At 42.1% G+C, this 16,210-nt stretch overlaps 1 protein-coding gene across 3 annotated transcripts in view; it reads right to left on the bottom strand.

Moving 5' to 3' along the window:
- The window catches only part of USP32 (ubiquitin specific peptidase 32), a 150,894-nt gene extending 144,689 nt beyond the window's left edge, over positions 1-6,205 (bottom strand). For all 3 annotated transcript variants that reach the window (XM_077836362.1, XM_077836363.1, XM_077836364.1), the window contains exon 1: positions 6,032-6,205. In XM_077836362.1, the coding sequence (XP_077692488.1) occupies positions 6,032-6,089 (58 nt within the window). In that variant the 5' untranslated portion in view covers positions 6,090-6,205. The remainder of the gene's footprint in view (positions 1-6,031) is intronic.
- Positions 6,206-16,210: the final 10,005 nt, after the last annotated feature.

The raw sequence follows: 16,210 nt of genomic DNA, 5'->3' as shown, positions 1-16,210 counted from the left end.
ACATCAGGTGAGATTCTGTCAATCAAAGTCCTATGATGCAAGCAGCAACGAGTAATAATTACAGATTAGGATAGAGGACAAAATAAAGAGGTCTGGGTGACCACTTGAAAATAGAAAGCCTTCTGTTAGACCCCCAGGAGAAAGTGCGTACTATTGTCTAGATTCTAGGAAAGGTAACTAGTATGACCAGAACCCTGTTTTGTCTGACTGACAGCTAGTGAAATTAGTGGGGGGGGGGGGAGGGCAAGAAGCCCTTTTCGCTAGTCTAACTGGTACCGGTTATAACTTGTCTTGATCTGAAGCAAAATCAAAGGCACTGGTCTGTGCACCAAGCCACAATGCAATCTCCTGATGTATAATGTCATTTCTTCAATAGGTCCACCGCAGTCTGTTGTAGAGAATATTTCTGCGGATCCTACAATCTGCAACTTAGATTGTGAGCACATTTCCTTTGCCAGCCAAATGGAAGGCCATGTGATGCACCCAATAAGCCAGGCTCCAGTCCCACAGGCAATTATTTTCCAACAGAGTGGTTAGAGTACCTCTTTGCCTGTTATAAACCAATGCTGTTGTGTTGTCCACCAGTACTTCGACCATGCAAGGCTTGCTCAATGGCCAAGTATTTTAGATGGTTCTTAGTTTCAGAACAGTTACAAGGAGCTTGGCTTCCCATATATGTATCACAGCGCACCATAAGATTCCGACAGTGAATCCCCCAGAGCAGATAAAATGCATCACAGATTACAACCACAGAGGGGATTCCCCTCTGCTCCTACCAACTGAAGAAGCTGGGCATTAAACACCCATTCCCTATCTTCACTAGCCATTCCATTAGTGCTGCTACCAATAAAGCTGCAATGGTGGGAAATTTGAAGATAGATATCAGTTTATATGCAGCCTAGATGTCTCACTGTGACATGTGGTAACCTAAAAACAATGTATTCATATTCCAGCTCTAGAAATGTAGATAAACTGTAGGTTAATTTTACATTTTAATACCACAATCGTCTCATTAACCTTGTTACCCTTGAGTCCCTTTTATTCCGGGGGGAGGGTTGGGGGGGAGGGACAGCTCAGTGGTTTGAGCATTGGCCTGCTAAACCAAGGATTGTGAGTTCAATCCTTGAAGGGGCCATTTAGGCATCTGGGGCATCTATGGGGGATTAGTCCTGCTTTGAGCAGGGGGTTGGACTGAATGACCTCCTGCGGCCCCTTCCAACCCTGATACTCTATGATTCTATGAAGACAGCAGCATTTCACCCTACAGATGGGTAGGGAAGGGACACTTTCCTTTGCTCTCCAATACTAAAAAAAGAGAGAAAAACAGAACATTCCGGTAGATCCCATCTCAGACGATGAGAATAAAAATCCTACACCATACCCTTGGACATCTTGGAAAATACCCAAGCTGGATAGCTAACTTTTACTTACTTATTTCTAAAAATACTTTAATTAGGATCATTTTTCAGAGCTTTTCAATAGCCCAAATTTCTCAGGATTTGTCTAACTATATCAGTAGCTATTTTTAATTGCACAAGTTTTTGGAAGGCTGTGCCATTTTTTGTTTTTTGTGACTACGGATTCTTTGTCCACAAACAATGAAACAGACAATCTATCAACAGCTGCTCATCTCTCCAAACAGTGCACTCATTGACCACACTGTGATGCCATTGCAATTCCTCAGACCCCATCTTAAGAAAAACATGCAAGACATTTCTCTTTGTTTTAAAGTTATCTATGTCTATGCCTCCCCAAGTACACTGAAGACAAACTGGGCCTTCCTCCCTAAATAACATTACACAGATCCATGACTAGTCACTGAAATTTCTACTGAGAGAGTTAAGTTACCTGACTGAATATTCAAAGTGTATGGAAGCTGTCAATAGTCATGGACATAGCATGCTTTGGCTCTCTTTTTTTTAAAATAAGTATTTACAGTAACAGATTTGTCTTCTTATTGTCATGACTTCCCAATATATTAATAAATTTAAGCGCATCCTATTATTTTCCACAAGTTAATCAGCATGCACTAACAGTTATAAAGAAACAGATTTATGAAGGAATTAAAATAGATTGGATAACAATGGATGCCATCTACCCACTTCTCTCCTGCTGAGTCCGTACCACACAGACTGCTTTAGTACTACATACAGCATACAGTAGTAACAATGAAATTATTTTATTTGTATGTGTTTAGTATATGGGACAAGCACACATATGGGTTTTTACAGTTTCGTATTTTGTCCAATTCTCAGGGGTCCCCCGTGAACTCCCAAGATTTTAGCAGCATAAGAGAAATCTTAAAATAATCTCACAGCGTCTTTGTTCAGAAGTGGAAAGCCTTTGGACGAGGAAAGGACAAAACTTCCATTTTTCATCTGGATTTTATCACAACCAATTTAAAGTTTGGGAGACTCAAGGGAGGCAATATGTAAAAGACAAGCATGAATGCATGATGGATCCACCACCTATGAGAGCTCTGGGGGAAAACACTAGTCCTTGATATGATAAATGATAATTCAAACTTTCTGCTCATGGTTTATGCTGCTGTCAAAACCACTTTCTTGATGGAATATCAAAGAGCCTTATACACAGTTTGAGATACAGCGTTCCTTATATTAGCAGGACTGTCTCTCACTTGACCTAGATCCTGCACTGAACTGCACACAAACAGTACTTCTAAAGAACCCTACTGACTTCAAAGGAACACTATATGGGCAAAAGAGTCCACCAATACGGAGACGAGAGCAGGATCAAGGCTTATGGGTTTGCACCTTGCACAGTTGGTCCTCTGGACGCTACCAGATTATAAATAAGAATTATTACAGTTTAACAGTATTAGTAAAAACAGGAGACAGTCTTAAAGAAAATATTGAAGATAGTGATTTATACCAGTGGTGGGCAATCTGCGACCCATCAGGGTAATCCACTGGCAGGCCACGAGACAGTTTGTTTACACTGAGCGTCCGCAGGCATGGCCGCCTGCAACTCCCAGTGGTCGCAGTTCGCCGTTCCCAGCCAATCGGAGCTGTGGGAAGCAGCAGCCAGCCCGCGCTGCTTCCCGCCACTCCCACTGGCCGGGAACGGCGAACCGCGACCACTGGGAGTTGCAGGCTGCCGGGCCTGCGGATGATCAGCGTAAACAAACTGTCTCACACCGCACCACCAGATTACCCTGATGGCCTACGTGCGGCCCCATGGGCCGCAGGTTGCCCACCACTGATTTATACACATTCAGTCACAGATTAATTCACAGGTAGCACTCTAAATCGAGGAGCAAACACACACCTCAGCCTCACATTCTGACCACCACACGGCTGAGAAGCCATTAGGCAGCCTGCCTTTAATTGTATTCTTGGGGGGAGAAAAAAAATGTAAGTTTTAATTACCAAATATCCAGGCTCAGGAACAGACTTTTCCCTTTTTCTGCTCAATATTTAACAAGGTACTAGAAGGAATGAAACTCCTGCCATTCATAATTTTGTTATTTCGAAATAACCCTTATTTTGCCAGTCTGACAAAACCAAACGCATGCACTGTGTTTTCCTCTGAAGAAAATAGCATTGGGCACATTTTAACAACTGCAAGAACTGTTTCTATAAAAGTACTTTAACAGCATTCTGAGCAATAACTATTTTTGAAAACTATTTAATCAAAGTAAATTTTATGTGGAGCAACATACTGTTGAAAGAGATGTGTAAGCTAAATGTAATCTAAAGGTGACGTACAAGAAAACATTTTATCACTGTTTAATAGCTGAATAAAAATTTTGTAAGGTTGCATACAACCACACACAGAAATAAACTTCAGTAGACTATGTTTTTTTAAATCTGTGTGTTTATAATTTATTATCGCAGCTTGCTGTTCAATATCTCCAGAAATAGCACTGTATTGGTACACAATATCTAGAGGAGGATAGCCTTAAAAAAATAATGTTTTGATAACTAGACTGTTTTGCACGTACAATAACTCACTGGTTAAATAAACAAAATAATTGTTTGGCAAAACTTCAATTTATAACAAAAGATACTAGAACAATATTTCTAGTCTCTAAAAGAATTACTGCATTCAAAACTCACTGTAGAGGAAGATTAGATTCAGTTCACCATAAACTGAGTGCACATCATCAGTAAGTTCAATATTAAAAAGTTAATATAGAAAGTTTAATTTGCAATAGGAAATCTTGAGTTCACAAACTTACTTTTAAAACTGACTGTCTTTGAAGGTACTGCACAATTTAATTTTAAAGGTTAAGAACTCAAATTATGATTATTACATGTTTTATAAATATGTAAAGTTTCCACACACAACTTAACCAAGTGACTGATTTCCAAACAGCTAAAATCAAACACTTCCTGTTGCATTGCATATTCAGTCTGTTCCAGAATGTAAGCAGGTTACATTTGTGATTCTTCCCCCTTTCCCCCATTTAAATACCAGAAGTTATAAAAGGACTTAATATATTCTTACCAGAAGTTAAACAGATTTCAAAATCCTGAAAATTTAAATCTAAACTGAAAGCCAGTTCTGATACATTCACTCCTTTTTCATAACATTTAGGGTATATTGCTCAGTTTTATGCCTCTTTACCCATCTGGGATAGCTTCCCTAAGTAAATGCAATGCTCAAATCTTTAAAAATGCTTTTCACAATAAAAATATGTATATTTCACATACATCTAAGGTACCCCTTCAATCAACCCACAATTTTTCAGACACTGCAGGATCAATCACTATATATTACTCTGAGTTATGGCAAGGAAAGAACTAAGCAGCCATATGTTTCTAAGCCTCTGAATTTCATCAGTCTTGTGTATATCAAACAGGTGCACTGCCTAGAACCGTCTATGTCCTATTTCTATTACATCACCAAGAGATGCCTACAGCTCCTCAATAACAAGTAACATAAAAATGACCATAAATGCAATGCATTTAGCACAGAATATTATTCTCCCTTTTGTCCTTAGGCCTGGAAATCAAATCTTGAGAAAGGCAGATGACAGGGAGTAGTTAGTTCATTGTTTTAGAACCCTGCTAGCGGTCAGTATTCATCATACAATAAGTATGTTTTCACTTCTCTATTCTGTCTTAATACTCTCCAGAAGGGATCCAAAAAAGATTATGAAAACAATGTATATCATAAGCATATAAGCCACTTCTACCCACCTATCTAAATAAGTGTGTGTGCCCTCCCACCTTGGACAACAGCAAGCAAATGTGGGATGGAGGAGAGAGATATGTGAAAACTGCACTCCCCATCCTGGACAGCAGCAAGTAATGGGGCTAATATATATGTGAAAACTATGAAGTAACAGGTAGTGCCATGAAAGGAAAAGCAAGGCAGCCCCTACCACATCAGGATGCAGAATTTCCTAATGACATTTTATAGTGTAGATGGGGGAGCTGAGAAGCGACAAGCAAAGGAGATGCTGACTGCTGTAAGAGAACAGTGGCCTTGCAGCATCAGCAGCTGTCTAGACCCTTTGCACCTCAAAACACAGCTACTCTGTGCATGATCCAAACCAGCAAAACCTGCACAGAAGAGTAAAGGGTACTGAATGTTTCTGCTAAAACTGACATGTAAGTGCAGGAAGATGCAGGAAACATACTACACCAGGAGGGTCTTACAACAGCTGCCACTCAGCTCTTTGTAAAAAGGAAGAATAAGCAGAAGCCATGGTACAAGAGCTGCTGAATCTGCGGTCTATAGCGCTGGTGTCAGGAATGCCAAGGCACTTTGGGCCACTTACCCCTGACACACACTGACAGCTCCAGAAAGAGAGATTTACATGGGTCCCTCCCTTCAACCAGTGACCAACCTCCCTCCACCACACCCCCGCGCCAGCCCCCCTCCCCCGGGGGAAGGGGTTACGCCCCCCGCCCCCCGCGCCAGCCCCCCTCCCCCGGGGTATCTTCTACATCCGTCCTCTCCTCCGTCCCCCCCACCCAACCGCTCCGCCTCTCCACCCACAGCCTGCCCTGCCCTGCCCCCCATCCCTCCAAGACCCCTCCCAGCGCCCCCCGCCACTCACCCCTGCGCAGGGCCTCGTCGTAGCTGAGGAAGCCGATGCGGGACTCCTTGGCGCCCATGGTGCGCTCAGTCCATGGCCCCCGCAGCCCGGCCGGCTGGGAGCCCGGGATGCGCCGCTAGCGACTCCCGAGCAGGAGGAGGAGGAGGGGGCCGCCCGTCGTCTCCGCCACCGCCTCCATGCCGAGTCACGTGGGCTCCCCCACCTACCCCCCTCCCGGGTCACGTGCCGGGGGAGTGTTGTGGTTCCGCCGCGGGCGCCGCCCCTAACGGACACGGCGCGCTGAAGCCACGCAGGGGACTCCCCGGGGGCGGGGCTGGGACGACCTCTGTCACGTGGGGCATAGAGCGCCCCGGTTGCGCGCGGGGCGGCGGGAGGGGAGGGGCCTGTTGGGGCCTCGCTGGGCCGTGCGGGAAGGGGACACATTGGGTGAGGGAGGGGCCACACGGGATGGGGATGGGGCCGCAATGGAGAGAGGAGCTACACTGCATGGGGGCGGGGGGGCAAGGGATCTGGGGAGGGGCCTTAGTGAGGGGAGGGGACACTGGATGAGGCGGGGCCGCGCTGAGGGGAGGGGACGCTGGATGGGGAGGGGCCTCACTGCGGGAGGGGACCCTGGATGGGGAGGGGAGACTCTGAAGGGAAGGGGACCACGGGGGGAGGGGGTTTCCAGACATACCTGGTGGTAGCGGGGGTGCCACCATTAACGAAGGGACGTGAATTTCCCCCCTGAAATTCTCGGCTCCCTGATCCCGTGACAAGTATTAGAGCTTCTTTGCTAGGGAGGTTTCAGAGCAGCAGCCGCGTTAGTCTGTATTCGCAAAAAGAACAGGAGGACTTGTGGCACCTTAGAGGCTCACCAATTTATTGCTGACCATAAGCGTTCCTGAGCTGCAGCTCACTTCATCCGGTGAAGTGAGCTGTAGCTCACGCTCAAATAAATTGGTGAGCCTCTAAGGTGCCACAAGTCCTCCTTTTCTTTTTCCTAGGGAGTGCGCTCATAGTTCGATACCAGGGGAAGCCAGGGGTGGGAAGGAAACACTATAAACTGGAGTAGACAAGCATCTTCAAACACCTCCAAACTCAGAGGGAAAATTGGATATTGATCTAAACTTTGTGGTTTGTATCCATTTACAATGAATGTCACTTTTATGTGCTTTTTCAATCTAAGAAGTGTATCCAGTTCAACCAATGCTGCTGCTATCACATGGCAGGAGCAAATTTCTATTCCCCTATAAAGGGGTGCATTTAAAGTGCATGAGGCAAAATAAATGGCTTCCTTATAGGGCTCATGATTAAAAACACCCTTTACTGCCAGTTGCATTTTTTGGAGGGAGGTGTGGGGGGGAGATATTTGTTTTAGAACTCACTCCTTTTTTCTAAAGATTTTGAATGGACATTTCTAAGATAAGAAAAAGTCTTTTTTTTTCCCTTTTTTTAATCTAGCCAACTCAGATAAGATGACGTTTGAAAGTATTAGGCCTAGAAACATACATACTCTGGGTCACTTCCAACTAGAAAATGTAGAAAACTGGTTTCTGTGACCAATACAGTCCAAGTATGTTCATATAGGACACATAGCCTGTGGGAGAAGGTGGGAGTTGCAGCATCATCACAGTGTCATCTGACTTCTTAGCCCAATACTTGGAGTTGCCTTTTGAGTACTCTCCTTACCATATCAAATAGATCTAAGGGAAGATGAAAAGCCAATTAGATAGACGCTATTTTATTATTAATAATACTGTGTGCCGGATGCTTTTTAAAACAAATTTCACTCCAGTGAAATTCAGAGGTGATATGCAAGTTACTCGCAATAAAGTTAGTTTAAAAAGGCCAAACGCATCCCTCATGTAACTACTGAAGCTGATGAAGTTACACCAGGCCTGAATTTGGCCCAAGGAATCGAATTTCTTGTTTGTGGTATCCATCTTCTGTCTCTAGTCTTGCAATTAGATTTGGGGCAGGGACCATCACTGTTACATGTATGCACAAGGGGCCTAAGGTACTACCACAAGACAAACAACAATAGTGATTGATCATAAAAAAGTATGTGTTAAATTGTGGAAAGTCTACTTTAACTCACACCTTCTTGCATGTGCCTGCTAGTTGCTTTTCATGCAACATACCGGTCTTTCATACCCTCAGTGTGAAAAATGCAGCATTTTAGACTCAACTCTTACACTCATTTATGCTCACACCATTTTACATGTGCCCTCTAAAGAGGGGCCACAGTCCCTCCCTTGAACTGCTTCTAGTCTACATTAAGACATTCATTTTTAAAATTCAAGTCAAAGTGTTTGCACAATGGGCAATCCCAGATTTAACAATAAAAGAAAAAGTTCCAGATTGGGAAAACAAACTGAGGCTTTGTGATTGGTAGGTCTATGTCCACATTAAATTAACTGTTCTCATAGGCACCAAAGCAGGTTAATACAGATAAGATTTTAAACACTAATGTAGGATTTGATCCACCATTTCATTTATAATGAAGCCTGGTCTTGGAGAGCAAACTTATATAGTTCCCTTCCACTAACATTTTATATCTAATTAAAATTAAATTGAGACACAGTAAGTTTAGATCTATATTAGATGAATTCAATGTATCTGTTCATCTAGGAACATGCCACCCATCCATAATGACGACAACTGTAAAAGACCCCTATTCTTTTGACTGATTTGATTTATTGTATTTATGCTTCTTTACACACAATGCTTGGTCTCATTTTATTTCATTATTCACTGACTATTTAGCACCTATTTTCTCTTAAAAGGACTTGGCATAATTATAAAATACCTGTGTGAAGAGTAGTGTGTGATAACTGCTGCATATGTGATACAGGGTGTGGGATACATGTTTCCTACATAGCTATCTTCAATCACCTCTGTCACCCAGTAGCATTTCTGCCACCCTTTGAGCAGGCTGCTTGTTAGCCCCCCAGGCTGATGGAAGAACATCACAATAGTCTGATCAACAGCGCCATGGTGACAGGGTTGCAGTAAGAAGACAATGAAAGGAATTTAGATTTGGGCATCTGGTGAAGACATTTGATCTTCAAAATTGATTTGAATTAAAAACAAGCTGATGAGGTGGAGGCCCAAATGAAATAAGGGAGTAAGGGAGTGCACCAGAGTGAGAAGTGTGGCAGCATGAGAACATCCGTTGCAAGACCCAAAAAGAACTGTTCAGTAAGGGTGGAATCAAGTAAATCTGTGTCTGTTTAAGTGACGTAGGTGAACAAGAAGACAAGGAAGGAGTGTGGTCTAATAGAATAAACGCAGGACTGAGAAATATGAGTTCTAAGCCCAACTCTGTCACAAGTCACTGTAACTCTGTGCCTCAGTTTCCCATCTTTAAATTGGAGATACTAGCCCCTGTTTTCCTCATGGGATGTTTTTAGCATTAATTGTTGCTTGTAAAGTACTTAGCATTTACATAGCACTGTACATTTGCAAAGTTTCATTATCTTATGATTTAGTGCAGCCCTGCAGGTATGGATGAGGCTTGAAGAAAACATGGGTGTCATTTAGGACTTGTATATAACACCAGATAAGTAAATATGGTGCTTCCAAAGAGAATACATCAGTCCCGCCCCTGGAGCCTTCGACATAGATAGATGCAGAAGAGCAGTAAAGTGAACAAAAGCTAAAGTAAGCATTGTTATGGATGTTGCATTGGAAAAGGTGGTTAAACAGATAAATTCCTACAAAAGAGACAAAGCGGTGTTTTCACAGAATGAATAGAGGAGGAATTTTCAAGATATTGCCAGGACTCAGGGAACATGGGATTAGAGAATAGCAATACCAAAACCAACAACACTGATACTAAGGCAACGGTAGATAGAGGAGCATTTCATCTCTAAACTTCAACAGGATAATGGTGCATGGCACTCAAGACTCCCTTGTTTCCAAGCATTCCTAGGTATTCCCCTTTTAATACCACTTCTCTGTGAGTCTTTTTATTGGTACAGATAAAAGGCTATTATTACTACTGCCAATTACCGTACATAAAATAATAATGCTGCTGTAGAAATTGGCTTGTGGGTAGATTGTCATTCTTTTTTAAATTTTTTGTGGCTGATGATTTTGTGAAGGGAATTTTGTCTCAAGCACTCCAGCATGACTGCGGCCAACTATCAAATGTATTTTGTGACTAGTATCTACAAATTTGAGCTTGAGAATTCTGCAGCAACCGTGCTGTAAGGTTTGATGTTTCAAATGTCCAAGTGATAAAAAGCTTCTAGATTATCCTCCCTTCTTTTCCACTAAATAAGCCCTTCTTCACTGTCTCTGCCTTAATCAATTTCAGAGAGGTAAATAAAATCAACAAACAGCCCCAAGAATTTAAAACCCTCCCTTGCAGCCTTTGCCTTCTCCCCAGTTAAAAGCCATTAAACAGACACATCAAGGTACTTTGGACTTTAGACCATTGCACTGCCTCCACTTTTTAAAGAGAACGAGTTAGTGATAGCATTTGTCATTAATGCTGCCAAGAGCTCTTAAACTCGCTCACATTGAAAATGTGACACGACCTGAACGAAACAGGTGTATCATAATTCCATGCTGCATGGATTTAACATACAAGAGAGCTTAGTGTAGATTTCTCTCAAAGGTTCTTGATTTTGTGGAGCCATCAACTGTTGACTTCCCCTCCCAGTTCTATGAAATCAACTAGTCATGTTAATTCATAAGGTACTAAATACTGAAAGAAACACTTTGCAAAATACACACAAACTTAAAACTAAATAATGTGTGAGATCATTCTTTTGTGTAAGTGTAAAGGTGGTCACTGAAGGGAAGAGGCTGTTATTTAAAAAAACAATAGGATGTAGTTTAGATCCAGAGTTAGGTTTTGAAGAAAGACTTAAAAATGTTTTTATGACTTTAAAAAATCTTTTGAAATGAACAAGCACTTTTGTTCCGATTGGGGTCCATACTGAAGGAGTGACATACTAGTCTCAGATGGTGTCTGGAGATAACCGAGAATGGAATTTTCAAAATGATTTAAGCCGTTCAGGAGCACAAGTCCCATTCACTTTCAGCAGACCTTGTGCTCTTAAGTCACATAGGGTATATCTACATTGTAATAAAAGACCTGCTCGCTGAATCTCAGAGCCTAGATCAATTGACTTCTGCTTATAGGGCTCAGGCTGTGGGGCTGAACATAACAGTGTAAAGTAGACAGTCCAGCTCAGGCTGGAGTCTGGGCTCTTAGACCCTCCCTACTCACCATGTTTCAGAGCCTGGTCTCCAGCCCAACACACAATGTCCCACTGCTATTTTAGCCCCATGAGCCTGAGTCAATTGACTTGGGCTCTGAGACTTGGGGCCATGGGTTTGTCTTTGCAGTGTAGACATAGCTCTAGAATATTTGGCCAAAACACAGCAAACAAAACTATCTGTATCCCCCAGTCTGGAAAGAAACTTGACGAAGAACTGAATGCCGGGATGATGATGATCATCATTTGTATTACTGTTGCACATAGAGGCCCCAATAAGGATTAGGATCCCGTTGTACTAGGCACTGGACAGACACAGAACCATCCTTGCCCCCAGTAGCTCACAATCTAATGTAAGACAGGATGCAACAGTGAATATAACACTAGCAAGAAGCAGAGGGAGGATGGGGGGGGGGAAACAGCAAGAACGTGTGTTAACATAGGCTAGCTATGTGCATAATGAGATGGTTTCATGTTTTTAATTATCAGATATAACTATGAATGAGCTAAACATGTCAAGTCACTACCTGCCAGTCTAATTTTAGACTAATCAGTGGGGTGGGGGAGGAGGGAATAAGAAGGTTTCCCCCAAGAAAATACAAACAAAACTCCACACACAAATAGTAGCCTCTTGCAGCACATTCCGTATTCTCCAGGAAATAAGCAATATTGCAGAGAAATCAAAGGGTGAAATTCACCACAGTGCTACATGTGACTAGGCCAGGAAATAAATGAACAACCTCTTACCAGCATTACTGTGCGTCACACCTTTCCTACATAAACATTGCCTCAGTACTGTTTGCAATCTTAATATTGCAGCATTATTCGGTACAGGAAAAAAGCAGAAATGGGCCACAGACTTACAGGTTTTCATTATCTATACTGGAAGAAATGCAAGTAAAGAAAACTGAATGAAGGGTGGGAAAATAGATTTCTATTAGAATTTAGTTTTAATAAACTAATTGTTATTAGTAAATAGATAAGGAAATGTGGTTTAAAAATTAGGTTATTTCACGGTAATCTCTTGCGTTTTGAAATAAGTTTTTCAATTAAAATATTCAGATCTTTTATGTACTTATTAACCATTCCGCCATGTTAAAAAACAAATTGTGTTAATAAATCCAGTGCTCATAACAAAAAAATGAAGAGCATGGTCTCCAATCAAGTATAAATTGTGCTATTGCATCCTTCCAGCTGCTTCATTATTCTCATTAGTACAAATCCTCCTTTTTTTAAATTCATCCCAAATTTTTAATTTGTGACTTAGCTCAGGGTTCAGATTTGACTGTACTTCGCTTTAACAAGGGAAGTCATATTTGCATTTATGCTCTTCAGCTTCCTCCTGGATTAGTCTGTAGCCTTCATTTTGTGGGTTCAAGGCAGGCTTAGACATAGTCAAAGTGTTGTATATTTCTCCACTTGGTGCATCGACACAGCTTCCATTAATGATAAGAGAAACTATGTGAATTAAGAAAATTAGGCTACCTGCACTCGTAGCTGTTTTAACTTTAGTGGCTGGTCTGACACTTTACGTAACACTCCCTCTGCCACACCTAAAGAAAATAGCAGAAGATACATCCCAAACTTGAATCTCTTATTCACACATTTAGTCTTCAGTTAGGAGAGAAAGGGTTACATGGTCGGGCCTAGGGGATTTGCTAACATGGAAGATAGCAATAATTATTCTTTTCTTACAGACTTTGCAAATTTGTCCCTGTTCCAAACGAAGAAAGGTGCAGCAATTAGTGGATGCCACAAGGCAAGAGTAACTTATGTGTTAGCAAATTATGTAGATTTCACATACTTATTTTGTAGCAACTTGTGTGATTATGCTGTATATGCAGAAGTGCTCAGCACTGTGATAATATTAATCAGGCTGCTGGAGTGAACTCTGTGGGAACAGATGAACTTCGCAAAGCTGTTGCTGTTGTTAAAAAAATTCTCTTCTCTGTGACAAAGGGAAAAATGCAGACCTGAATCCAAAAATGTGTCATTCATAAAATGAAACACTGCAATTTATCAACATAATTGAAATTGACGGGAATATAGATCTTCCATCTCACAGTGTTATCTCTGTGTAAGAGAGTAGCATTATCTCTTGTCAAGAAATTCTGTGATGTAAAAAGAAACATGTTTAATAAAAGCTATTCTGTATCCTGTCATGCATACAACAATACTGAGTCACTAGGAACAGCACTGAAGGATTTCTCTATAGTAAGATCCACAGCAACAAAAGAGGAAGTGGTGTGAAGAGAGGAAGTGCTGGTAATTAATAATACAAGATCAAATGGAAAGATTTAATCCAAAAGTGACTGAAAGGTTGACCCCCATCTCAAAAGAGTCAAGCCACAACTCGACATTGTTCCTGTGGCAATGACATCATGCTTGACATCATGCTAACGCCCAGCAGACACCAGCTCGCCCCTGGGCGCAACAAGGCAGCTTTCTCCATCACAAAAGAAATGGCATCCCCCTCACATTCACCCCTGCTGGAGATCTGGAAAATCTTCTGTTTGTTTTTTAAAGCATAAAGATTAAACAAAACAATGAGGTGGAACCACTTTTGAATCTGAAGGTTTTGCTAACAGCTGATGGAGCAGTAGGAGGAGCACATTTCACTGAACGCAGGCTTTCCGCTTCATTGGCGGCCTGTTGGGCCTTTGTGGGATACTGTATTCCTTCCACCTACCTTTCTCTATTGGGCCCTGTCTTGCTGGGGAGAGTGGGGGGAGTTTTCCCCCCTAAAATTAATTAAACTGAGATTTTTGTTTGTCAATTGTCTTAGCTAAATCAAACTAGTTTACATCTCTGAAAAGGCCTATTCATGCTCATTAAGCTAACAGGGTTGAAGGTGCATTTGCTGGCTGAGCTAGGCCACCCCTTGTCCATACTTGCTACGATAGCTGATCATTTCTGTGATCTGCCTCTGCAGCTGAACTCTGGGAGTGTGAAACTCAAATGCCCCATAAACAGAATTTTTAAATTTGCCTTCAAAATGATAAATGTGGCTCATGACTGTGAGTACAAACTGCAGCCTACACAGAACTGCTGTAACATCAGAGCCATCAAAGGAATGGCTTTCCCCCCTTAATTTCAGGTGAATTTAGCACTTGTGAAGGGTACCTAAGTGACAGCCCTGTGAACTCCAAAGGCCTCCATTTAGTACAGCATCAGCAGTCACAGGTCAGTCTGACTCACACTACCTCACTAACGAGCTTAAGTATTGTTCTCCACTAGCATAGTTCACTTCTTCATAGCCCGTGCAATCCATGATTGGTTGAGATGGTCAAAAACAGGATGGAATGTGGTGGCCGCTTTGTCCACAATCTAGACCAAGACAACCGGATCTCCTCACCTAAACCACTAAACATTAATCTGGTCACAATCATATTCAGATGCTGTCAACCTGGGCCAGAGTTAAACACGTGAACTAGACGAGAGAAGTTCCATAGCCCTATACCCTTTCACATTAAATGGAGCATAAGGCTGCACACATTTATCGTGAGTTTCTGATGTTGTCTCATAAAATCTGTCTACTATCAGAACTTCTGCACCTGTAGGCTAACAATAAATAGCGCTAGCTGGGATTTTCAAAGGTGCTTGAGGGAGGTAGATCTCCAACTCCAATTCAGTGGAACTTGAGCATCTAACTAGGCTCTTTTGAAAATCCCAGGTAATATCTTTTATTTATGTCAAAGCAGAAACATTCTTTTAAAGATTTCCCTTAGTTATTTTCAAAATAGTAGAACTGGGGGTCTGTTATTTAACTATATATATAATTTAGCCAACACCTTCATAAAATGTTGACATGAACTTGTAGTCACTTTCCCACCTCCACTTGTTCAGTTACAGTTCTTGACATAAAAGGCCAACATTTTTTATTTACTAAATCAGGTTTTAGTTGATAAACACTGAACAAACATTGAACCTGCAAAACATACCACACCCAAAATACAGGACTGTATCAATCATTATGACCTTACCAGCAGGCAGACCTTACAGTCCCACATTATCTCACATCACAGATTGCAGAAAAGGAGTCTGGAACTATTGGTTATATACTCGCACATGTGTAGTGTATTGTATATATACTGGCAAGCATATCTGGCAAGGCCAGATGGCTATAGAAAACTAATGGGAGATAGATATATTAGCTCCAGGCTAAACAAATCTCTGGTACCAGGATCAGTGAAATGGCAGCTGCTCCAGGTCAATTAAGACACCTGGGGCCAATTAAGAACTTTCCAGAAGGCAGGGAGAATGCTAGGTTGATTGGGGCACCTGAAGCCAATGAGGGGCTGGCTGAAACTAGTTAAAAGCCTCCCAGTTAGTCAGGTGGGCGTGCATGTAAGGAGCTGTGGGAGGAAGTTGTGCTGTTGGAGAGACTGAGTAATACATGCCATATTAGGCACAAGGAAGGAGGCCCTGAGGTAAGGGTGAAGTGGAGCTTGAGGAAGTGAGGGCTGCTGTGGGGGAAGTAGCCCAGGGAATTGTACATGTCACATTTCTAAAAGGTCAGTTACCATAGCTGATACTATTAGGGTCCCTGGGCTGGAGCCTGGAATAGAGGGTGGGCCTGGGCTTCCCCCACCTTTGCCCCCTGAGTAATCACTGAGACTGGGAGAGAACAGAGACTGTGCAAGGAAGGATAACTTCTCCTCACCTCCCTTGCTGGCTTATGATGAAAATGGCTCAGTAGACTGTGACCCTTGTCCCTAGAGAGAGAAGGGTTATGTGGAAGATCACAGTGAGCCTCTGAGATTAGCAAAATCTGCCAGGAAATGTGGGACCCACGGAGGCAAGGACAGAGCTTTGTCACTATATATATATAAATATATATATATCCTCCGCTCCCAGATAGTTTCTATTTGCTTTATCTTCTCATTAATTTTTTTACCCACATATCATGGTTGATGATGATGACTTTTAGTGATAAGGTACCAGCTGTGCATCATTGGAAGTTGAT

Source organism: Eretmochelys imbricata, chromosome 17 (genome assembly GCF_965152235.1).
Source record: "Eretmochelys imbricata isolate rEreImb1 chromosome 17, rEreImb1.hap1, whole genome shotgun sequence".
In the NCBI taxonomy this organism is placed as follows: Eukaryota; Metazoa; Chordata; order Testudines; family Cheloniidae; genus Eretmochelys; species Eretmochelys imbricata.
The sequence above is the reverse complement of the archived record's forward strand: the minus strand, read 5'-3'. Positions and strand labels throughout refer to the sequence as shown.